The sequence below is a fragment of the Mastigoproctus giganteus genome, chromosome 12 (genome assembly GCF_048544385.1).
Source record: "Mastigoproctus giganteus isolate SK-2022 chromosome 12, ASM4854438v1, whole genome shotgun sequence".
In the NCBI taxonomy this organism is placed as follows: domain Eukaryota; kingdom Metazoa; phylum Arthropoda; class Arachnida; order Uropygi; family Thelyphonidae; genus Mastigoproctus; species Mastigoproctus giganteus.
This window is the reverse complement of record NC_143586.1, coordinates 89,017,795-89,037,011: the sequence shown is the minus strand read 5'-3', so window position 1 is coordinate 89,037,011 and position 19,217 is coordinate 89,017,795. Positions and strand designations below refer to the sequence as shown.

The 19,217-nt window shown below is 34.1% G+C and overlaps 1 protein-coding gene across 1 annotated transcript in view; it reads right to left on the bottom strand.

Moving 5' to 3' along the window:
* Window positions 1-9,383: 9,383 nt before the first annotated feature.
* The window catches only part of brun (trafficking protein particle complex subunit brun), a 379,016-nt gene continuing 369,182 nt past the window's right edge, over window positions 9,384-19,217 (bottom strand). Inside the window, exon 25 of the mRNA XM_090385832.1 lies at window positions 9,384-9,656. Coding sequence (XP_090241958.1) covers window positions 9,384-9,656 — 273 coding nt within the window. The remainder of the gene's footprint in view (window positions 9,657-19,217) is intronic.

Sequence of the window (19,217 nt, the reverse complement as noted above, 5' to 3'; positions counted from 1 at the left end):
AAAAAAAAAATGCTGATGTGTACCAGTTAATTGACAAGTTCTTTTCAAAAAATGTACTGGAATAACTGAAAGGCAAAAAACTGGGCTTCATATGCATTGATGGTGCACCTTCCATACCTGGGAAGAAATCTGGCTTTGGTGCTGGTGGAAGTCCTACAGATGGTGGTAATCCATTGTTTTCTATATTGTTATGCATTGACATCAAAAACTCTCTCCAAGACTGAAATCAGCCATGGATACTGCTGTTCAAGCAGTGAACTTCATCCAGCCTTGAGCTTTGAACAATATTCAGCCAAGAAGTTGGAGCTGCTCATGAAGTATTGCTTTATTACACAAATGTATGCTGGCTATCACACAAATGAGTCTTCACTCATATTATGGAAATTAAAATGAAAATAGCCATGTTTCTTTGAGAAAAAGAAAGCAAACTGTGTGAAAAGTTTGAAACCCAAATTTTCACTGTGTCGCTGGCCTACCTTGCAGATATATTCTCACATTTGAATGATGACCTCGACATTTCACTTCAAGGGTTAGAAGTGACTGTTCTGGATGCAAATGAGAATATTGCTGCCTTCCAGCAAAAGCTGGCTTTTTTGAAGAGATGTGTGGCAAAGCAGAATTATGCAAATTTCTCTACTCTGGAAAATCTTTCTCTCTCTGGCGAGGACTTGTTAGAGTCAGTCCGAGATTGAATTCAAGGTGATATTTTGAGGCATCTGGAAAATATCGTGGACTCTTTTGATAAATACTTTGCTCAAGACAAATTGAAAAATAGCCAGTGGATTCAAAATCCTTTCACCTTAAATTTGATTCTATGGATGATGATTCTGACATGCAGAAAGATGACCTCATAGATTTGCAGAGCAAGGCTTTGCTAAAGCAAAGATTCTTCAATCAAAATCTTAATGAATTTTGGTGCTCACATATAGATGCTTACCCAATTTTGGCAACGATAGTGGTTTCAGCCTTGATCCCATTTGCAACAACCGAGCTCTGCAAATCTGCATTTTTAATGTTGGTCAGTGTGAAGACAAAGGCTATAAACTGGATGAATGCCAGGCATGACGTGCACTTAGCATCATCCAAATTTCTGCCCTTATTGACCAAAAGCAGCAACAATCATCTCATTAAGGTGGTCCTAAATAATTTTTTAATTTATTTATTTTTATATTTTTGTGTATGTGAGGAATTGGCTAGAAATAAAATCTCTTTATCATCTTAATTATATCTTGATTGGTTCATTGGTTAATTTGGGGAAGGGTAGGAGGTGTAAATATTAAGTCCACTTTCAGGTAAAAAGGTTAAGAATCCCTGATCTAAGTGATAGCCGCATGTGCACTCTTTTCCTAGTTTAAAATTAGGTATCATAATACAAACCAATATTTTGTATTGACTTACACCAGTTGTCTTAGCCACTATTTCAGCGAATAAACCAAAGTTTATATTAGAAAACAAAAACCAATAATTTTACTCCTGTAAATGACACATATTTGATTGTTTGTATTGAGCAGTGCAACCTTCATAATGAATCGTGTTGGTATTGCACTGTTTCAAACATTATTTCTCTACCAATAGTAAAGTGCTGTTTTCCTGTATCAATGGTAAAATGCTGTGTGATGTACACGCTGGTAAAAGACATGATGGTATATGGCTAAAATTTCAATTCTTTAAGACAAAAATGGGACTTCTTTAGCAGGAAGTCCTTTTAATCTTTTCTGGGGTGTTTTTCTTTAACCTGTTTAGAAGCTGAGCAGTGAGTTCGTTTGCTAATGGGATCTGTGGAGTAAGTTTCATGAAATTTTCAAAATTTGTCAAAATTAAAACTTTGTATATAAATTCTTTTAAATATTTTAAATACATTGATTTATTCTTATTTTGATTTGGTTGCCAATATTATAGTGAAATTACTTCACAAATCAAACCAGAATTTTTACAAAAAATTGCAAAAAAAAAATTCATAAAAAATTATAAAAAAACCCCATTGTTATTTTCTTTTTGATGTAATACCATCTTCTACATATATTTATGCATCACTTGATTCAATTTCATCAACTTCTAGGTCTAAATTCCATGCTTTTGTGGGCCAAAATTGAACAACAATAGCTTACAAGTGCAATCTCCTCCTCCTCCAATTTTAAAATGTATTTGTATAAATTGTATCTAAAACTACCTTGACAAGAGATATACGCACTTACTAGATCTGTAATAGATTGAAGTGTTATATGAAATGACCTTGAAAAATATATTATGTACATACTCCAGAAAAGGTTACAGGACATTTTTAGGACCATTCACCTTGGACTTCTCAGATGGGAAAACATCTTCAGCAGAGTCCATTTCAATGGGTTCCACTGCTTTCTAATTAGCATTAATTACTTGTAATTTAGTCTAAGGTTTCCACGCCTTCCAAACTCTTAAGTTATTATAACAAATACAACATAAAGGACATAAACCATTAACTGCAATTGGTATTTTTTTAAAAGCCTGCTATTTGCAATTGTCAAGTATAAACTCTACATCATGTACATCAATGTTTGAAATATGCTCTCGAAGACAAGAAAAATAATTGTCTAAATTTTCAGAGTACTTTGATTCGAGGATGCATAAAACACTCTGTGCAAAACTTTTCCATAAAGACACACACTTTGCACTTTCAGAGTTATAACCCTTCATTCATAAAAAAATCTATCATGTATAATTATGTACAATAAAATACACAATTTAGTTAAATATTGCTCATTACAGATCACAGATATAAAATAGACTTGCTAACTTAATGTTTTATGAATTGAGAATGTCCTCTTTATGCTATTAATTGAGAATTATTAGTATAAAGAATAAGTTTTTTTTTAAAATAGAATACTACATTTCATATAATGGTGATCAGTTTCCCATAAAGAAATATGTCTTATGTTTACTACATATTATATTGTGGTATTCTACACTCAGTGCATTATTTAATAACACTGATATATTGCTTGTCATCAATACCTACATCTAAATTAGGGAGAGTGATTCGAAATTTTCATCAACATATTTGGATTCCTCCATTTTAAACAGATGGTGTTGTTTTCAATGTAGTATGCACAGTCTGTGATTCTTCTTATTAGGACTCGACCTTTTGCACACTGTTTGAAAAGACTAGGTACCACAAAAAATTCAGTAAATGCAAAACATATAGGGATCTTTGAGATTGCCAATCACTGTTATTTTTAGCCATATTTGTTTTTATCAAATTGCAATTTTATACTTTCAAACTAATTATTGTAAATTATTAATTTCTGAAAATTTACAAGGTAATCAGTAGAAATTCTATTAACATCTCTTGACAATTCATTATTTCTGACACTTGGAATTCCATTACTATGTGCAAACCTTGTACATCTATTACACGAGAGAGAGAGAGAGAGAGAGAGAGAGAAACAAAGGTGTCTGTGCATATTTAGAGTAGCAGTTTGTTGTTCTTTCATCTTCCTTTCCTTGATAAAGAAGTAGTACTTGAAAAGCAGCACACAGCCCAATTTCAGAAACATTTTTATTATGTATGTTGGTTTAACATATTTTGCATTTAAAGAATGAAGTCTGCCATAGTAGCAAATGATATTTTATTTTATTTCTTTATCTTAGATACTGCTCTGGGTTTCTCAGGAAACAGTGTACATTGTCTAAGTAATAACTTGACAATTGCAATTAGAGACTTTAAAAAAATGCCAATTTTTTAAGTCTATATATATTTTCTCCACTACATATCCAGGATGGTTGACATTTATAATTAACTTTCTCTAACTCTTCAACCGGAGTGCTTCAGAGAAAGTCCTCACATTTCAAGTTCACTACTAGAATTAAATAACAAAGCAAATTAATTCTTGATGAACAACAGATATTTTCTAACTAAAGAATCAGAAAGAATTGCCTTATCAATGCCAGCAATTGCTGCATCCACAGTATACAAAGCCTCAAAAATGTTTTTTTATAGAAACAAGATTTTTGGCATAAAACAATGCTTCACATAACCATGTTCCCACCTTGTCAAAGGTGGGAACATGGTTATGTGACCTCATACTTCTTCTGGTAGAAGAGGTATGAGATTGTATACCTCTGTATATAGCTATGCATATAGGGCTTTTATAAATATCTTCTATAATAAAGGAAATAACTTTGCCAAAATTCTCTTGAACTGCAAGCCTATGTCAGCCATGGGCTAAGCAAGTAACATGGATTAAGTTAGATAGAAAACCAGTAATGCAGAAGCTACTTATCATATACAGAGCATAAAGTACTCAAACCTACATTGGTTTCATTATGTTTATTTCCAATTTGTAAATCCGTACATTATCGAGTCAAATGTTTTGTTGTATTTTCTTACCACTTTTCAGTGATGGCTGTCTTTTGTCTTCAAAGACAAAAGGTCACTGAGGCCACAAGAACTTCTTGTGGCCTGAGTGACCTAAGTTTTGTGATGGTGATACTGCAAAACAGCTGTCACTGAAGAAGTGGTAAGAAAATAACATGAAATGGCTGACTCCATAATGTACATATTTCCAAATCGGAAATAAACATAATTAAACCCACTTAGGTTTCAGTGTTCTATTATCTTCAAATAACACAGTTCATAGTGGACCATGCCATTCAAGGAATATCTCAAAATTATACGAAGCAGAGTCAATGACAAAGTCGATGACAAAGTTGAGTCATAATAACTACAAAGAATCATTTACATATTTTGCAATTGTGGAATATGATTCCGCAAAAAGCAACTGCACAATATAACAGTCAGAAGCATCTGCCATTTCATTAGCACACAATCAAAAGTTTTCTCCAATATCTTGATGAATTTTTTGAATAATATCATCATAAATATCATTACAATCATTACTTTTTGAGGTAGATTCATCTGGAATGTTTTTATTCATAAAATACTTTGCTTAACTTATTAAACAACTGGATATTGCTACAAACCAAGGCAAGATACAAACCCTTTGAAAAGTCACTTTTCTCTTCCCTTGAGGTACATAGCTTGGTTAAAAGAAACCAATATGGCTTTTTTCTTTTTCTTTTGACCAAAATGCACAATTTTCATAGGTTGGTGAATCTGGAATTTTTTTTTTTCGTATGGAATATTATTTTTTCAAACAACAGAAAAGACAATACTGCCATTCATTATAAAATCTCTTCCTTTAGTAGCATATTTAATTTTTGGCATTTTGAATAAAAGCTTAAACTTGCATAATTTTTTATTGCAAAATTGAACTGCTATGTTACACATTCAAGGAATGTACTTTCATCCAAAGTCATGGTATGAGAATTAAAGCAAAACATCACTGACATGTTTTCTCATACTATCTGAAATGTTTTTGTATGCTAATATTGTGATATTTTCAATGACTGAATTATGTTTACAAGTTTACTGTCTGAAAAATTTATCAAATTAACGAAATATGCAGTGCTGCTAGTAATAATTCATGTTATTGAGCATTTATATGCACTAATGATTAAAATTACCACAATATGCATTTGCAAATGGTGGTAATTGTGTATCCATGTGTGTCCATGTGCTTGAGTGGTGGTGATTCAAGCCCGCAAGACAACTAAATACAGTGATGTTTCTTGTATTCTCTGTGTCTTGTGAACACCTCTGATCTTGAGGTTGTTCCAGACCATAAAAGAAAATTTATTTATATGTAATCCAATGTCTAGTAACAATTACAGTGTTATATATCCAATGTACAGTTATAATAATATTGCTATAGTATCATTAACGAATCCATGATTGGTGGTGTGTGTTAAGTGACAAAGCAACTAAGACTATGAAGAGTCAATATATTGTGTCTGTAACATCGAGAGTTCTTCAGTGAGTATGCCTGTTTTTCTGAACAAAAACCCAGAGTTTCTAGGAAATAAAACCATACAATCTCTGCTAGAGAAAACTAACTCAAACCATGCTATGGGGAAAGGTTATAAAAGTTCCTTCCACTGAGATAGAATTTGAAGTCTGGTCTTTTCCATACAGTGGGGAAGGACTGTGCTATCCTCAGGGTATAAAAACACAAATACCAATGTCTATAGTAACACTCAGGACAATTCTACTTTTCCTGCATTGTGCTTGTTCTTTGGAGATTTCTATTAACGTGTCAACACTCCATGTAACAAAGCACCATCAGTACAATGGTGATTTGAGGAGAAATGTGGTGAACCTTCTTACCGTTTCCAGCCTAGATCTGAGTCCAACTGAAGACCACTGGGATGTTTTTGAAAAATAACTGAGAGCTAGAACAAGATGTCTTAGTTCAAGCAAAGAATAAGACACAGCCTTACAGAAGGAGCAGAGACTCAAGATTCCAGTTTCCATATACAAAAAATTATTCATAAAGTTCATGGAAGTTTACACTTCTTGATATTAAAATTTTCGTTTTTTGTAATCAGATGTTTTTCTCATTTAGAATTCCAATACCAATATATGTTGGAGGACAGTATGTTTATGATTTTAAAATGGTATCTTTAGCAATTACAAGAGATGTTTAATATTAGGAAAACTTGTATGAAACATGTCCACAACTCTACATGCACATTCATACAGGCTACTGGAAGATTACAAAAACTTGCTGAAAAAGTTTAATTGTATCTATGCTCTTTCTTATGATTCCAAATATAGTTCTTTGTACAATAGCTCCAAACAAGAACACAACTTTGTGGGGGAAAAATGGGGGGGGGTTATAACACTTATGATATAAATTTAACTGTTCCATCCCTATACAAAAAGGGAAACTGATTTTAATGACAGATTTTTTATCAATTTCCTTTGTTTCACTCTTATTGCTTTTCAGTATATAAAATATTGACTGCTGAAACTGTACGTTGTCCAGTGAAACTCATTTAACAACAACAATAAAAACAACAAAAAATATAATAATCTTGATTGAATTCTCATCCAAGAACTTCAACTGTTAATGTCATTTTCAGAATCCTATTTAGAAGTACTTTTAGATTAGACTTGATTTGAACTATCATAAGAATAAATCTGATCATCTAATGCCTGTATACTGATCTCACCATCTTGTAATTTTTTTTATTTTATAATGAAAAAAGCATTATGCATTTACTTCTAATAACAAAAATTTATACACTCCTATGAATTCTTATCTACAGTAATATTTTCAGCAAATATTCCTTTCTGTTAATTAGCCTATTTTTCTTATAATTTTATGCACATGAGTATAATATATAAAGTATTGAACCAAACTATAACCAAATGGTTAGTGAGATATCACAATGGACAATGAAGTTAAAACAATAATTTGAGATCATAACAAGATGAAAAAATTTGATCTTTGTTTATCACACAAAAAAAATTAAATATTTGTTCAGGAATCTCATTAAATTATTGCTGATCATGTATGATGATAGGTACTATTTATTAATTCATTCCATTATGCAAAGAATCTAATTACAAATGTGCTAACTATTAAAACTGTAGTTTACATCCAGTTATGTTAGCTAACTTTGCTTATATATTCTCTTTATATATTTGTATGAAAAAAAAATTCCAATAAAACTGTGAAATGTCAAAAATAAACTTAGAATAATGTCTTTTTTGGGCTAATCATTTACAATTCTTTACAGGCAAAGTCTTAAAAGAATAAATAAAATTGAGAAAATAATGCATTTTTCAAAATAAAAGTATTCCAAAAGGGCACTTTTAGTTTATTTAAAAATATCTAAACAAAATGTTAACAAAAATTATTAAATAACTAATTTAAGTGTTAACTAATAAAATGTTCAGAATAATGGTGAAATTATAGTTATTATATAAGTTGAAAAATAAAAACTGAGTTGCTTTGTAAAACGTAATATTTAAATTTTTTTCAGCAAGTGCATTTAATTCAACAGACTTGACTCCAAAACATTTATTGCATTCAGTACTTAATTTTGTTGAAATATGTTAATAAAACTTATGATAACTCAGCAAATATTTTTGAAATTTATGACTGGGAAAAAAAATTGGCACAGAAATAATCCATAAAGAATCATGGGGAAAAGCAATCACTAAAAGTAGTACACACACAAAAATGGAGAAAAAAGTTATTGTTCTTGAATAAAAATACAAATGAAAGAAATAAAATCAATAAATAAAGAGCTATTTATGTAAAATAATAAAACTTATGAGACTCACCATTTTTATATCATATCATGTGTATCACAGCAACAACTGTCAATAGTTTGGTGTGCACATATCTGAGTACCAAACTATTACTCTTCAAAATAGTTTAAATATTCATTCTATATAAAATGAATTTTACTATGAAAGTTGTATTCTACAAGTTTCAAAGAAATATTCAGCACTAACTACATTTTACCACCTTTTTATGTACATATATTGTGTAGGAGGGTGGTGGTGGTGGTGGCGGCTGCAGTTAAGACTGAAGTATTTAGGTCTTACTGTTATTTATTTTAGTCACATCCCATACCTTTCAATATTTTTTATTCCTTTTTACCATTAGGAAGTAGACAATGAAAAACAATTTTGTACAGCAGTCAACACTGATTTGTAGTTTCATCTGCAATCCTTGAGCATCTATATTTGTGACTGAACAAATATAAAAATTTTAATTTTTCAAAAAATGCTATAATAAATGGTACAACTGGATTACAGGAGATAAAGATTTCAACACATCTGAAATTACTTCCTTCTTTACCCTATTCAAAACACAAACTGTTTCATTCTCCTACAAACTGATTCCTATCATAAATACTATGTGATTGGCTTATAATAGATATATTTCCTTAGAATAATAAATGATTTTGGGGCACAAAAATAAATAATAAAAAAAAATTCAGATGATATGATCTTTTAGTAAAATCATTTGTCCTTAACTTTGATTATACACTGCATTTTCCATTTCATTTGGTTTCCATAAAACAGTACAAATATAAAAATTTACAAACAGTACCTAATAATTTGTTGTAATTAAAAAATAATAATACAATCACTATTTTATGGCAACAAACTTCCAGATATGGCTTTTATATATTTTAAATATACATACTGCCAAAAACAAAGGCTTAAAAAATTAATCTCTTTTGGCATACAAATCAAGTATAACACATATTATACAAATAACAGAATTAAATGTATATAAATTAAAAGTTCCTCATTTTTACCACCCAACCATCTGCAAATACTTCATTTCCTTAAGCATACCATTTAATATTAGTTCTTCTTCAGTGCAATAGGTACAGTTCCTTGTAATACAGCAAAATAAATTTGGGCTGTATCTCCATTTTTAAGAGAACAAAAATGTCATCACCTGTAATGTATAAAAATCAGAATCATATAATTTATTCAAAAAAGTGAACTTTAACACTGTCCATCAGGAATGATTTTTCTATTCTTCCACTATGGTTATTTCAATTGATGGTGTACACTTCCAAACATGACCATTTTGATCACTAACTCTATGAAGGCCACTGGGTGCTTGTGATTCTCTTCCAGTAAATCTGTTAGTTGATGTAACGGAATCAACTTTGAAAGCCCCTTTAGTAGCTAATGGCCAAATTCCATAATGTTTATTACTGCTACACTGTACATCCATTTTATAAACACCAGTGTGAAAAAACACAAATCCGCATTCATGGCAGTGGCATTCATGAGGAAGAATCTAAATACAAATAAAAGTCAGTCAGTAAAACTGTGATACAATTTCTTTTACAGAAGATTAGTAAATTTATATGATGTCAGTATCAGAACCCAATCATAAATATAACTTGAAAAACAATTTAAATTTTTAAAGTTTCTGATAAAGGGATGCTAAAAAGTTTGAATAATAATTTCTTCAAACTGAAACTTCATCAAGTGTCATCAGCTTACTCAAATTGCCATTATCATAATCTTTCCACATATAAAGGAACAGAACAACATTTTTATTCCAGATGCCAACCAAGAAGCAAAAAGGCATATTTTGTCTCTGCCTTTTCTCCTTACAATACAAATATATAAAAATGGATCATAAAAAAAACATACAAATAAAAAAAAAAAGATTTTATTCATTATTTGTAAAAGAATAAGAGAAGTTTACCTCAATATGATTTTATTCAATGAAATATCATTTTCACTAAATTATATGATTTTAAAAAATCATATCATTTAGTGAAAATGGTAATCGACAAATGTGGAGAAAATACATTAACCTCTCAAAACCTTCACTTTAAAGGAAAATTCATTACCCTAAATATAGACACAAAACCACATTAACATTCAAGGAAATCTTTATTAATAATTACAGTAATAATGTGACTGGACATAGCCATAACATTAAAATTGCTAGAACCATTTGATCAGATGAGGGACAGTTAAGTTCAGAGTTTAGTATTAACTAAAACTGCTGCATCCTTTTATTTATTTAAAATTTTTTTTTTATGGATCTGCAGAAGTTATAGGAAAATAATTTGGTGTTAAGTTTTATAAAGCAGGGAACTCCACCTTTTTTTTGACAAGTTAGCATTAACATCAGTTGACACATATGAAACAAGAAAGCAAGCTTATACAGCAGTGGTTTTCAACCGGGGTGCCGCAACGTTCCAGGGGTGCCACGTAATTTGGGTTTAAGTTACTTAAATTTATTATTTTTTTTATTTATGTTTATTTCATTATAAAACGGTGTACAGTATCTTTTTAATTTTGTGGTGACTTATAATTGATGTTTACTTAGTACCTCTATATAAAGAATAAAATTATTATATACTGTATATATATATATATATATTATAGTTTGATTGTTTAAACTACTTCAATTTTCTGGTATTTATTTTCTATAAAGGTATTAAGGTGTAAACGGAACAGGAGATTCAGTTAGAATGTGTAGTCTAACCTATTCCTGGGGGTCTGTAATGGTATTAAAGATATGATTAATGCTTAATGAAGTTAAAGTTAAAATTATAATTATTTTAACAAACTTTAAATAGCATTAATTAATCATCAAATCAATATCAACTAAACATTCCTTTACCTAATCATCTACCCGCTACTTCATCGGGGGCTTTGAGTGGATCAATAGCCAGATTAAAGGAATGTCTCATAATTACCCGTTTCTGTTAACTCCTTAGCAGTTTTGCCATTGTATTGAGATTATTTTGGCTCTTATAAATTATTTAGTTAATTGAATATGGATAGATATAATTTAATTTGTAATATCAGATAATTTTAATTTTTAGAAAAACTTTAATCTTAGAATCGTAATCAGCAAACTGGTGGAGGAGAAACAAAGCCCAACGGGTAATTATCGGAATAAGGGAGAAGAGTTATATTTACGGTATCTGTCCGTTGGTGGTCTGTCGGAAAATTAGTTGATATTGATTTGATGATTAATTAATGCTATTTAAAGTTTGTTAAAATAATTATAATTTTAACTTTAACTTCATTAAGCATTAATCATATCTTTAACACAGACCCCCCAGGAATAGGTTAGACTACACATTCTAACTGAATCTCCTGTTCAGTTTACACCTCAATACCTTTATAGAAAATAAATACCAGAAAATTGAAGTAGTTTAAACAATCAAACTATAATAATATATCAAGCACGTATAATGTCTAATTGCCACACGGCAATAGCATTAACGTTGCAAGTGATAAATTGAAAATAATCATTTAGACATTTATATTAATTATTTAAAAATACAATATATATATATATATATATATAATTTATATGTACTATGAAATATAATTTGTACTATGACATATAATTTTTATAATTCTATTATTGTAATAACTATCATATAACACATATATATATATATATATACAGAGAGAGTATCGGATCTAACATTCCTTACAATATTCCAATTGATCCAATATTCCTTACATTTCGAGGGTACAGCTCTAAAACGGTGTTCGCAGGCCGGCCCCTAGTTAGTACACCGGACTGAACCCATTGGTAACTCTCTAGAAAGCTTCCGGATCAGCTAGTGTATAATCTTGCTGCCTCTACTCTGCCAGATAGTGACTGGAGGGAGTCCGAGTAGTGTGTATGCGGGGAGCATTGTCGAGGCCACGTTATGTCAAGGATCTGGGTATATTCTTTCCACATGTACGCCATATCCAAAAATTTCATTACTTCATACAGCATGTCCCACCTACTTTTTCTTACTATTGAATACACCATTAATTGTCAAACTAACAGAGCAAGCTTATCTGCGAAAAGATCTAAACCTCCCAAGGACTTCCTAATTCATTTTACAAATATATGTGGTCTCAATTCTAATCTCAACAATGTCCATTTCCACTTGCAATCTGCCAAACCCCATGTACTTTTTCTGACAGAATCTCAGATATCGGTTGATTCATCTACTGTTCATCTCAGATGCCCAAATTATTCGCTGTATGATTCCTTTCGCCTCAAAGGTGGTACTTGTGCATATGTCCGTTCTGATATTCCCTGTCAGAGACTTGTCAATTTGGAATCTCCTCTCTTTGATCTTCTCTGGCTTAAAATCTCTCTACCTCATTGTGTCAAATTCATCTGTTGTCTCTACCGTTCTCGCAACTCCACTAATGACTTGGAGCTCTTTGACTTCCTCTCTTTGCAACTTGACTTTCTCCAGTCCAACTTTCCTAACAGTGAAGTAATTTTCCTTGGTGATTTTAATGTTCACAACTCCAGCTGGCTTCCCTTTTCTAGTCACACCGACCCAGCAGGTCGAGATGCTGAGGCTTTTGCAATTACTAATGACCTAGCACAGATTGTCCATTTACCTACAAGAATACCGGACAATCCTAATCATACAGCCAATACGCTTGATCTTTTTCTCACAAACAACCCTTCTAAGTACACGGTCGAAGTGAGAGGTCCTTTAGGCACTTCAGATCACAACTTGGTGATTGTCTCTTCTCCAATGGAACCTTTATCTCATGGCTATTCCCAACCACGTGTTGTTTGGCATTACAAGAGTGCAAAATGGGATGACCTGCGAGACTTCTTTTCTTCTTTTCCTTGGTCGGATTACTGTTTCAAAACTTCTGATGTCAACGTTTGCTCAGATCGTGTCAGTGAAATTATTCTTGCAGTAATGGAATCCTTTATCCCACACTCCACTTTAAAATCTCATCCTTTATCTAAACCTTGGTTTTCCAATAAATGTGCTAAGGCTGTCCAAGAGAAGAATGTTGTATATCGTAATTGGCTTGTTTCTAATTCTTCAGTTTCATTTTCTGCCTACACCAAAGCTCGCAACAGTTGCAAAGCAGTTATTAACCAGTCCAAACTAGAGTTTGAACAGGCTAAGAGTAGAAAACTTGCTTCTTGCCCTAATGGTAGCCGAGCATTCTGGTCTCTTGCCAAAGCTATTGGCCGCAACTTTTGCCCATCTTTGCTCCCACCTCTGTCCAAACCAGATGGTTCTGTTGCCACTTCAGCCAAGGATAAAGCTGACCTGCTAGCATCCCATTTTTCTTCCAGCTCATGTATTAATGATCTTGGTAAAATACCGCCCACCATTCCCAATACGCTTCATTCAATGCCTCCTGTGGTCTTCCGTCAAAAATATCAGAAGGATTTTGATGAATCTTGATGCTAAGAAAGCTCCAGGTCCTGATGGTATTTCTTCACTTGTTCTCAAAACCTGTGCTCCTGAACTTACTCCTATTCTTTGCCGCCTTTTTTCACTTTCTTATTCCAAAGGTGTTTTTCCTTCTGCTTGGAAATTTGCTCATATCCAGCCAGTTCCTACAAAGGGTGACAAATCCCTCCCATCCAATTATCGTCCCATTGCTATTACTTCTACTCTTTCTAAAGTAATGGAGAAATCAATTAACCGCCAACTCTTAAACTTCCTAGAAACCTTCCGTCTGATCAACGATCACCAGTATGGATTTCGTCAGTGTCGATCCACTGGAGATATTCTGGCTTATGTTACCCATTTATGGACTAATTCAATGGAAAGGTTCGGTGAAACACAAGTAGTTGCTCTTGACATCTCAAAGGCTTTTGATCGTGTTTGGCATAAAGGTCTTCTAAACAAGCTTCCATCTTATGGTTTGCCAACTGTTTTTAGTAATTGGTTATCCAGTTTTCTCTCTGATCGCTCACTGAGGGTGACGGTAGATGGCTCTCTGTCTTCTAACTTCTCCACTAATGCCAGTGTCCCCCAAGGTTCAGTTCTTTCCCCCACTCTTTTCCTCTTGTATATCAATGACCTTCTTCCATTGACTGGAAATCCTATCCATAGTTTTGCCGATAGCACATTGCATTCAACTTTCCATTTTGAGAAACCTTGTCCTGCTCAATCAGCTTCAACTTCTTGAAAATCTGCTACCAATTCCTTAAATGCCGATCTTCAGGTAATTCTCCAGTGGGGCAAAGACAACTTAGTTGATTTCAACCCTTCTAAAACTCAGTCTTGTCTTATATCTCACAAAAAGGATTCTTCTACTCCTATGCTTATCTTTAGTGACACTCCGATTTCTAGGCAAAATGATATATCTCTTTTGGGGATTACCCTGACTTCTAATCTCTCTTGGCACAAGCACATTACAAATATTGCTTCCTCTGCATCTAAAAAACTTGGTTTTCTCTTTCGCACTCGGCGTTACTTTTCTTTCAAACAGCTTCTCACTCTGTATAAATCGCAAATTCGCCCTGCCATGGAATATTGTTCCCATATCTGGGGTGGTGCCCCCAAAACCTCTCTCCGGCTTCTTGATTCCATTCAGAAGAGGGCAGTTAGGTTAATTAATGATTCATCTCTAACAGAGTCTCTCCACTCGATTTCTCATAGACGCACTGTTTCTGCTGCATGCCTCTTCTATAGATACTTCCATGGGCACTGTTTTTCTGAATTGGCTTCTATAATTCCTGCTCTCTCTTTCAAAACAGTCCGAACACGTGCCGCCACCAGCCAACATCCATTTACTGTCCAACTTCAAACCCACAGAACCAACTTTTCATCTTCCTCATTTATTCATTCAACTGCCGTTTTCTGGAACAACCTTCCTTCATACGTATTTCCTGAAAATTACAATCTACAGAAGTTCAAGTGCAATGTCAACAAATATCTTCTTTCGTCTTCTTAACCTCAAACCCAAGCACGGTACTAAGTACTATAGGTTCTAATACCTCTCGTTTTTGGGGGTTCTCATAAAAAAAAAAAAAACAGGCAGAAAATTGAGTAGATTGAGTAGGGGTGCCGCAAAATAAAATAAATTACTTAGAGGTACCATTATTAAAAAAAAGGTTGAAAACCACTGTTATACAGCATCATATAAAAAAAAAAAAAAAAACCCTTCCCATTTCACCCATCTCGTCACTCCAAATGTTTGTCTAGTTCAGCCTTAAATTTATTTAAGCTATCAACTTTCACAACAAAAGATGGAAGTCTGTTCCAGCAATCAACTACCCGCTGGCTAAAGGCAAACTTCTGCACATACATTCTACAACTGTCTTTCCTCAATTTGAACCTATGCCCCCTCAGGTTCTTAATCTGAGCAAGCGGAAGTACCCCATGAGCATTGAGTCTGCTCAAACCATTCAAGGCCTTATACACCTTGATCAGATCACCTTGCAGGTGCCTAGTCTCCAGATGCTGCAACTTGTACAACTTAAGCCTTTCTTTGTAAGCACACCCCTTTATTCCTCTCACCAATCTTGTTGCTCTTCTCTGTACTCATTCTAGCAACTCTACATCCTTCCTAAATTGAGGCCTCCAGACCTGTATACAGTACTCAAGGTGTAGCCTGACCATTGCCTTACACAAAGGGATAATCATCTCCTTGTCTCTGCTAGCAAAATTGCTATACATCATTGACAAAACTCCATCACATGCTCTGACAGCCCGTCTGCACTGCTCAAAGAACTTCATATCTGATTAGTCCCAGGTCCTTTTCATTCTCCACCTCCCTGAGTGTAGTACCACACAGTTGGTACATTTCTCTTGATTAATGCTACCCATATGGAGTACTTTGAATTTGTCAATTGTTAAACTTCAGTTGCCACTTCTCAGACCATCTGCCTAACTTTTCTAGATCCTTTTGCAATAGTATACTGTCATTAACAACCCTGCCAACATCTTGGACATTAAGCCTGATATACCACCATTGATAAATACACAAAACAACAATGGGCCCAGCACCAAATGCTGGGGGGGGGGACTTTGCTAATGACATTAGTCCAAGTAGAGCAGTGTCCATTTATTACCACTCTCTGCCGTCTCCCACTCAACCATCTCTTTATCCATTGCAATAACTTGCCCTTAATGCCATACCGCTCCAATTTGTACAGCAGTCTTCCATGTGTAACAGTATCAAAAGCTTTCCTGAAATCCAAGTATATGATATCAAAATTATTTTTTGTATCCAGTTCCTTTGTGACCACATCGTAGTATCCAATCAAATTGGTCAGACAAGACTTCCCCTTAAAAAACCCATGCTGTGTCTGAACTACTACTGCTGTCTTGTCTAGGTAATCCTCTATCACTTCTTTAACCAGTGATGTCATTATTTTCCACAGAACTGAAGTTAAACTAACAGGTCTATAATTATTTGTGTCACCCTTTGAACCCCTTTGTGAACTGGGGATACATTTGCACATCTCCAGTCCATGGGGACTTCTCCTGACTCTAAGGATGCTCTCACAATTATGGCTAAGGGTTTGCATACTTTCCTTCCCTCCTTGATTATAACCGGATAGATTCCATCTGTCCCAGGTGCATTTTTTATGTTTAACTTCAACAATTTCTCCTCCACTTTGCTCTCAGTTATTACAAAATCACTTTTTTCCTTTTTTTTTTTTATGAAAAACCACAAACACGAGAGGTATTAGAACCTACAGTACTTAGTACTGTACTTGGGTTGGAGGTTGAGAAGACGAAAGAAGATATTTGTTGACATTGGACTTGAACTTCTGTAGATTGTAATTTTCAGGAAATACATATGAAGGAAGGTTGTTCCAGAAAACGACAGTTGAATGAATAAACGAGGAAGATGAAAAGTTGGTTCTGTGAGTTTGAAGATGAACAGTAAATGGATGTTGGCTGGTGGCGGCATGTGTTCGGACTGTTTTGAAAGAGAGAACTGTGCCCATGGAAGTATCTGTAGAAAAAGCATGCAGCAGGAACAGTATGTCTATGAGACAGCGAGTGGAGAGACTTAGTTAGAGATGAGTCATTAATTTACATAACTGCCCTCTTCTGAATGGAATCTAGAAGCCTGAGAGAGGTTTTAGGGGCACTGCCCCAGATGCGGGAAACAATATTCCACAATAGGGTGGATTTGTTATTTGTACAGAATGAATAGCTGTTTTTTTTTTTTTTTTTTTTTTATGAAAACCCCAAACACGAAAGGTATCAAAACCTATAGTACTTAGTACCGTGCATGGGTTGAAGGAGAAGTATGGGGGGAGGGGGATGCCAGAAACTTTGCTCTAAAGACTAAACATGGGTTTCACCACTTCAAGACTCCAATAAGCAAAGTGGTGGTATTTCACCGGTTGATGAAAGTCATCTACCACCTTAAACTTCTTCCTGTTTGGAAGAAAAGTAACACCGAGAGTGAAAGAGAAAACCAAGTATTTTAGATGCAGAGGAAGCAATATTTGTAATGTTCTTGTGCCAAAAGAGATTAGGTCAGGGTAATCCCCAAAAGAGATTTATCAACTTGCCTAGAAATCAGAGGGTCAGCAAAGATAAGCATAGGAACAGAAGAATCCTTTTTGCGAGATATAAGACAAGACTGAGTTTTAGAAGGGTTGAAATCAACTAAGTTGTCTTTGCCCCACTGGAGAATTACCTGAAGATCAGCATTTAAGGAATTGGTAGCAGATTTTCGAGAAGTTGAGGCTGATTGAACAGGGCAAGGTTTCTCAAAATGGAAAGTGGAATGCAATGTGCTATCATCGGCAAAACTATGGATAGGATTTCTAGTCAAAGGAAGAAGGTCATTAATATACAAGAAGAAAAGAGTGGGGAAAAGAACTGAACCTTGGGGGACACCAGCATTAGTGGAGAAGTTAAAGACAGAGAGCCATCTACCATCACCCTCAGAGAGCGGAGCGATCAGAGAGAAAACTGGATAACCAATTATGAAAAACAGTTGGCAAACCATAAAAAGGAAGCTTGTTTAGAAGACCTTTATGCCAAACACGATCAAAAGCCTTTGAGATGTCAAGAGCAAATGCTTGTGTTTCACAAACTTTTCCATTGAATTAGTCCATAAATGGGTAACAGAAGCCAGAATATCACCAGTGGATTGACACTGCCATAATCCATACTGGAGATCATTGAACAGATGGAACGTTTCATGGTAGTTTAAGAGTTGGCGGTTAATTGATTTCTGCATTATTTTAGAAAAAGTAGAAGTAATTACAATGGGACGATAATTGGATGGAAGGGATTTGTCACCCTTTTAGATATTGGCTGGATATGTGCAAATTTCCAAGCAGAAGGAAAAACAACTTTGGAATAAGAAAGTGAAAAAAAAGGTGGCAAAGATCTGGAATAAGTTCAGGAGCGTAGATTTTTAAAACAAGTGGAGAAATACCATCAGGACCTGGAGCTTTCTTAGCATCAAGATTTGTCAAAATCCTTCTGACATCCATTTGACGGAAGGCCACAGGAGGCACTGAATGGAGCGTGTTGGGAATGGTGAGAAGTGTTTTACCAAGATCATTAATACATAATTATATTAAAGAAGGCAGTAAAGAAAGGGGACCCTTAGCCATAATTATGGGGGCATCGTTGAATTCAAGGGAGGTCCCCACAGACTGGAGATGTGCAAATGTATCCCCAGTTCACAAAGGGGATCGAAGGATGACACGAATAATTACAGAGCTGCTAGTTTAACAGGAAATTTGCTAGTAGGGATAAGGAGGTGATTATCCGTTTGCATAAGGCAATGGTCAGGCCACAACTTGAGTATTGCATACAGGTCTGGAGGCCTCATTTTAGTAAGGATGTAGAGCTACTGGAAAGAGTACAGAGAAGGGCAATAAGATTGGTGAGAGGAACAAAGGGTCACTCTTGCCAAGAAAGGCTTAAGTTCTGCAAACTGCACCATCTAGAGACTGGACCCCTGCGAGGTGATCTGACTGAGTGTATAAGGTCTTGAATGGTTTAAGCAAGCTCAATGCCAATGGGAATCTTCCTCTTGCTCAGATTGTGCACTTTAGGGGGCATGAATTCAAATTGAGGAAAAACAGTTGAAAAACAGATGTGCTGAAATTTTGAGTTTA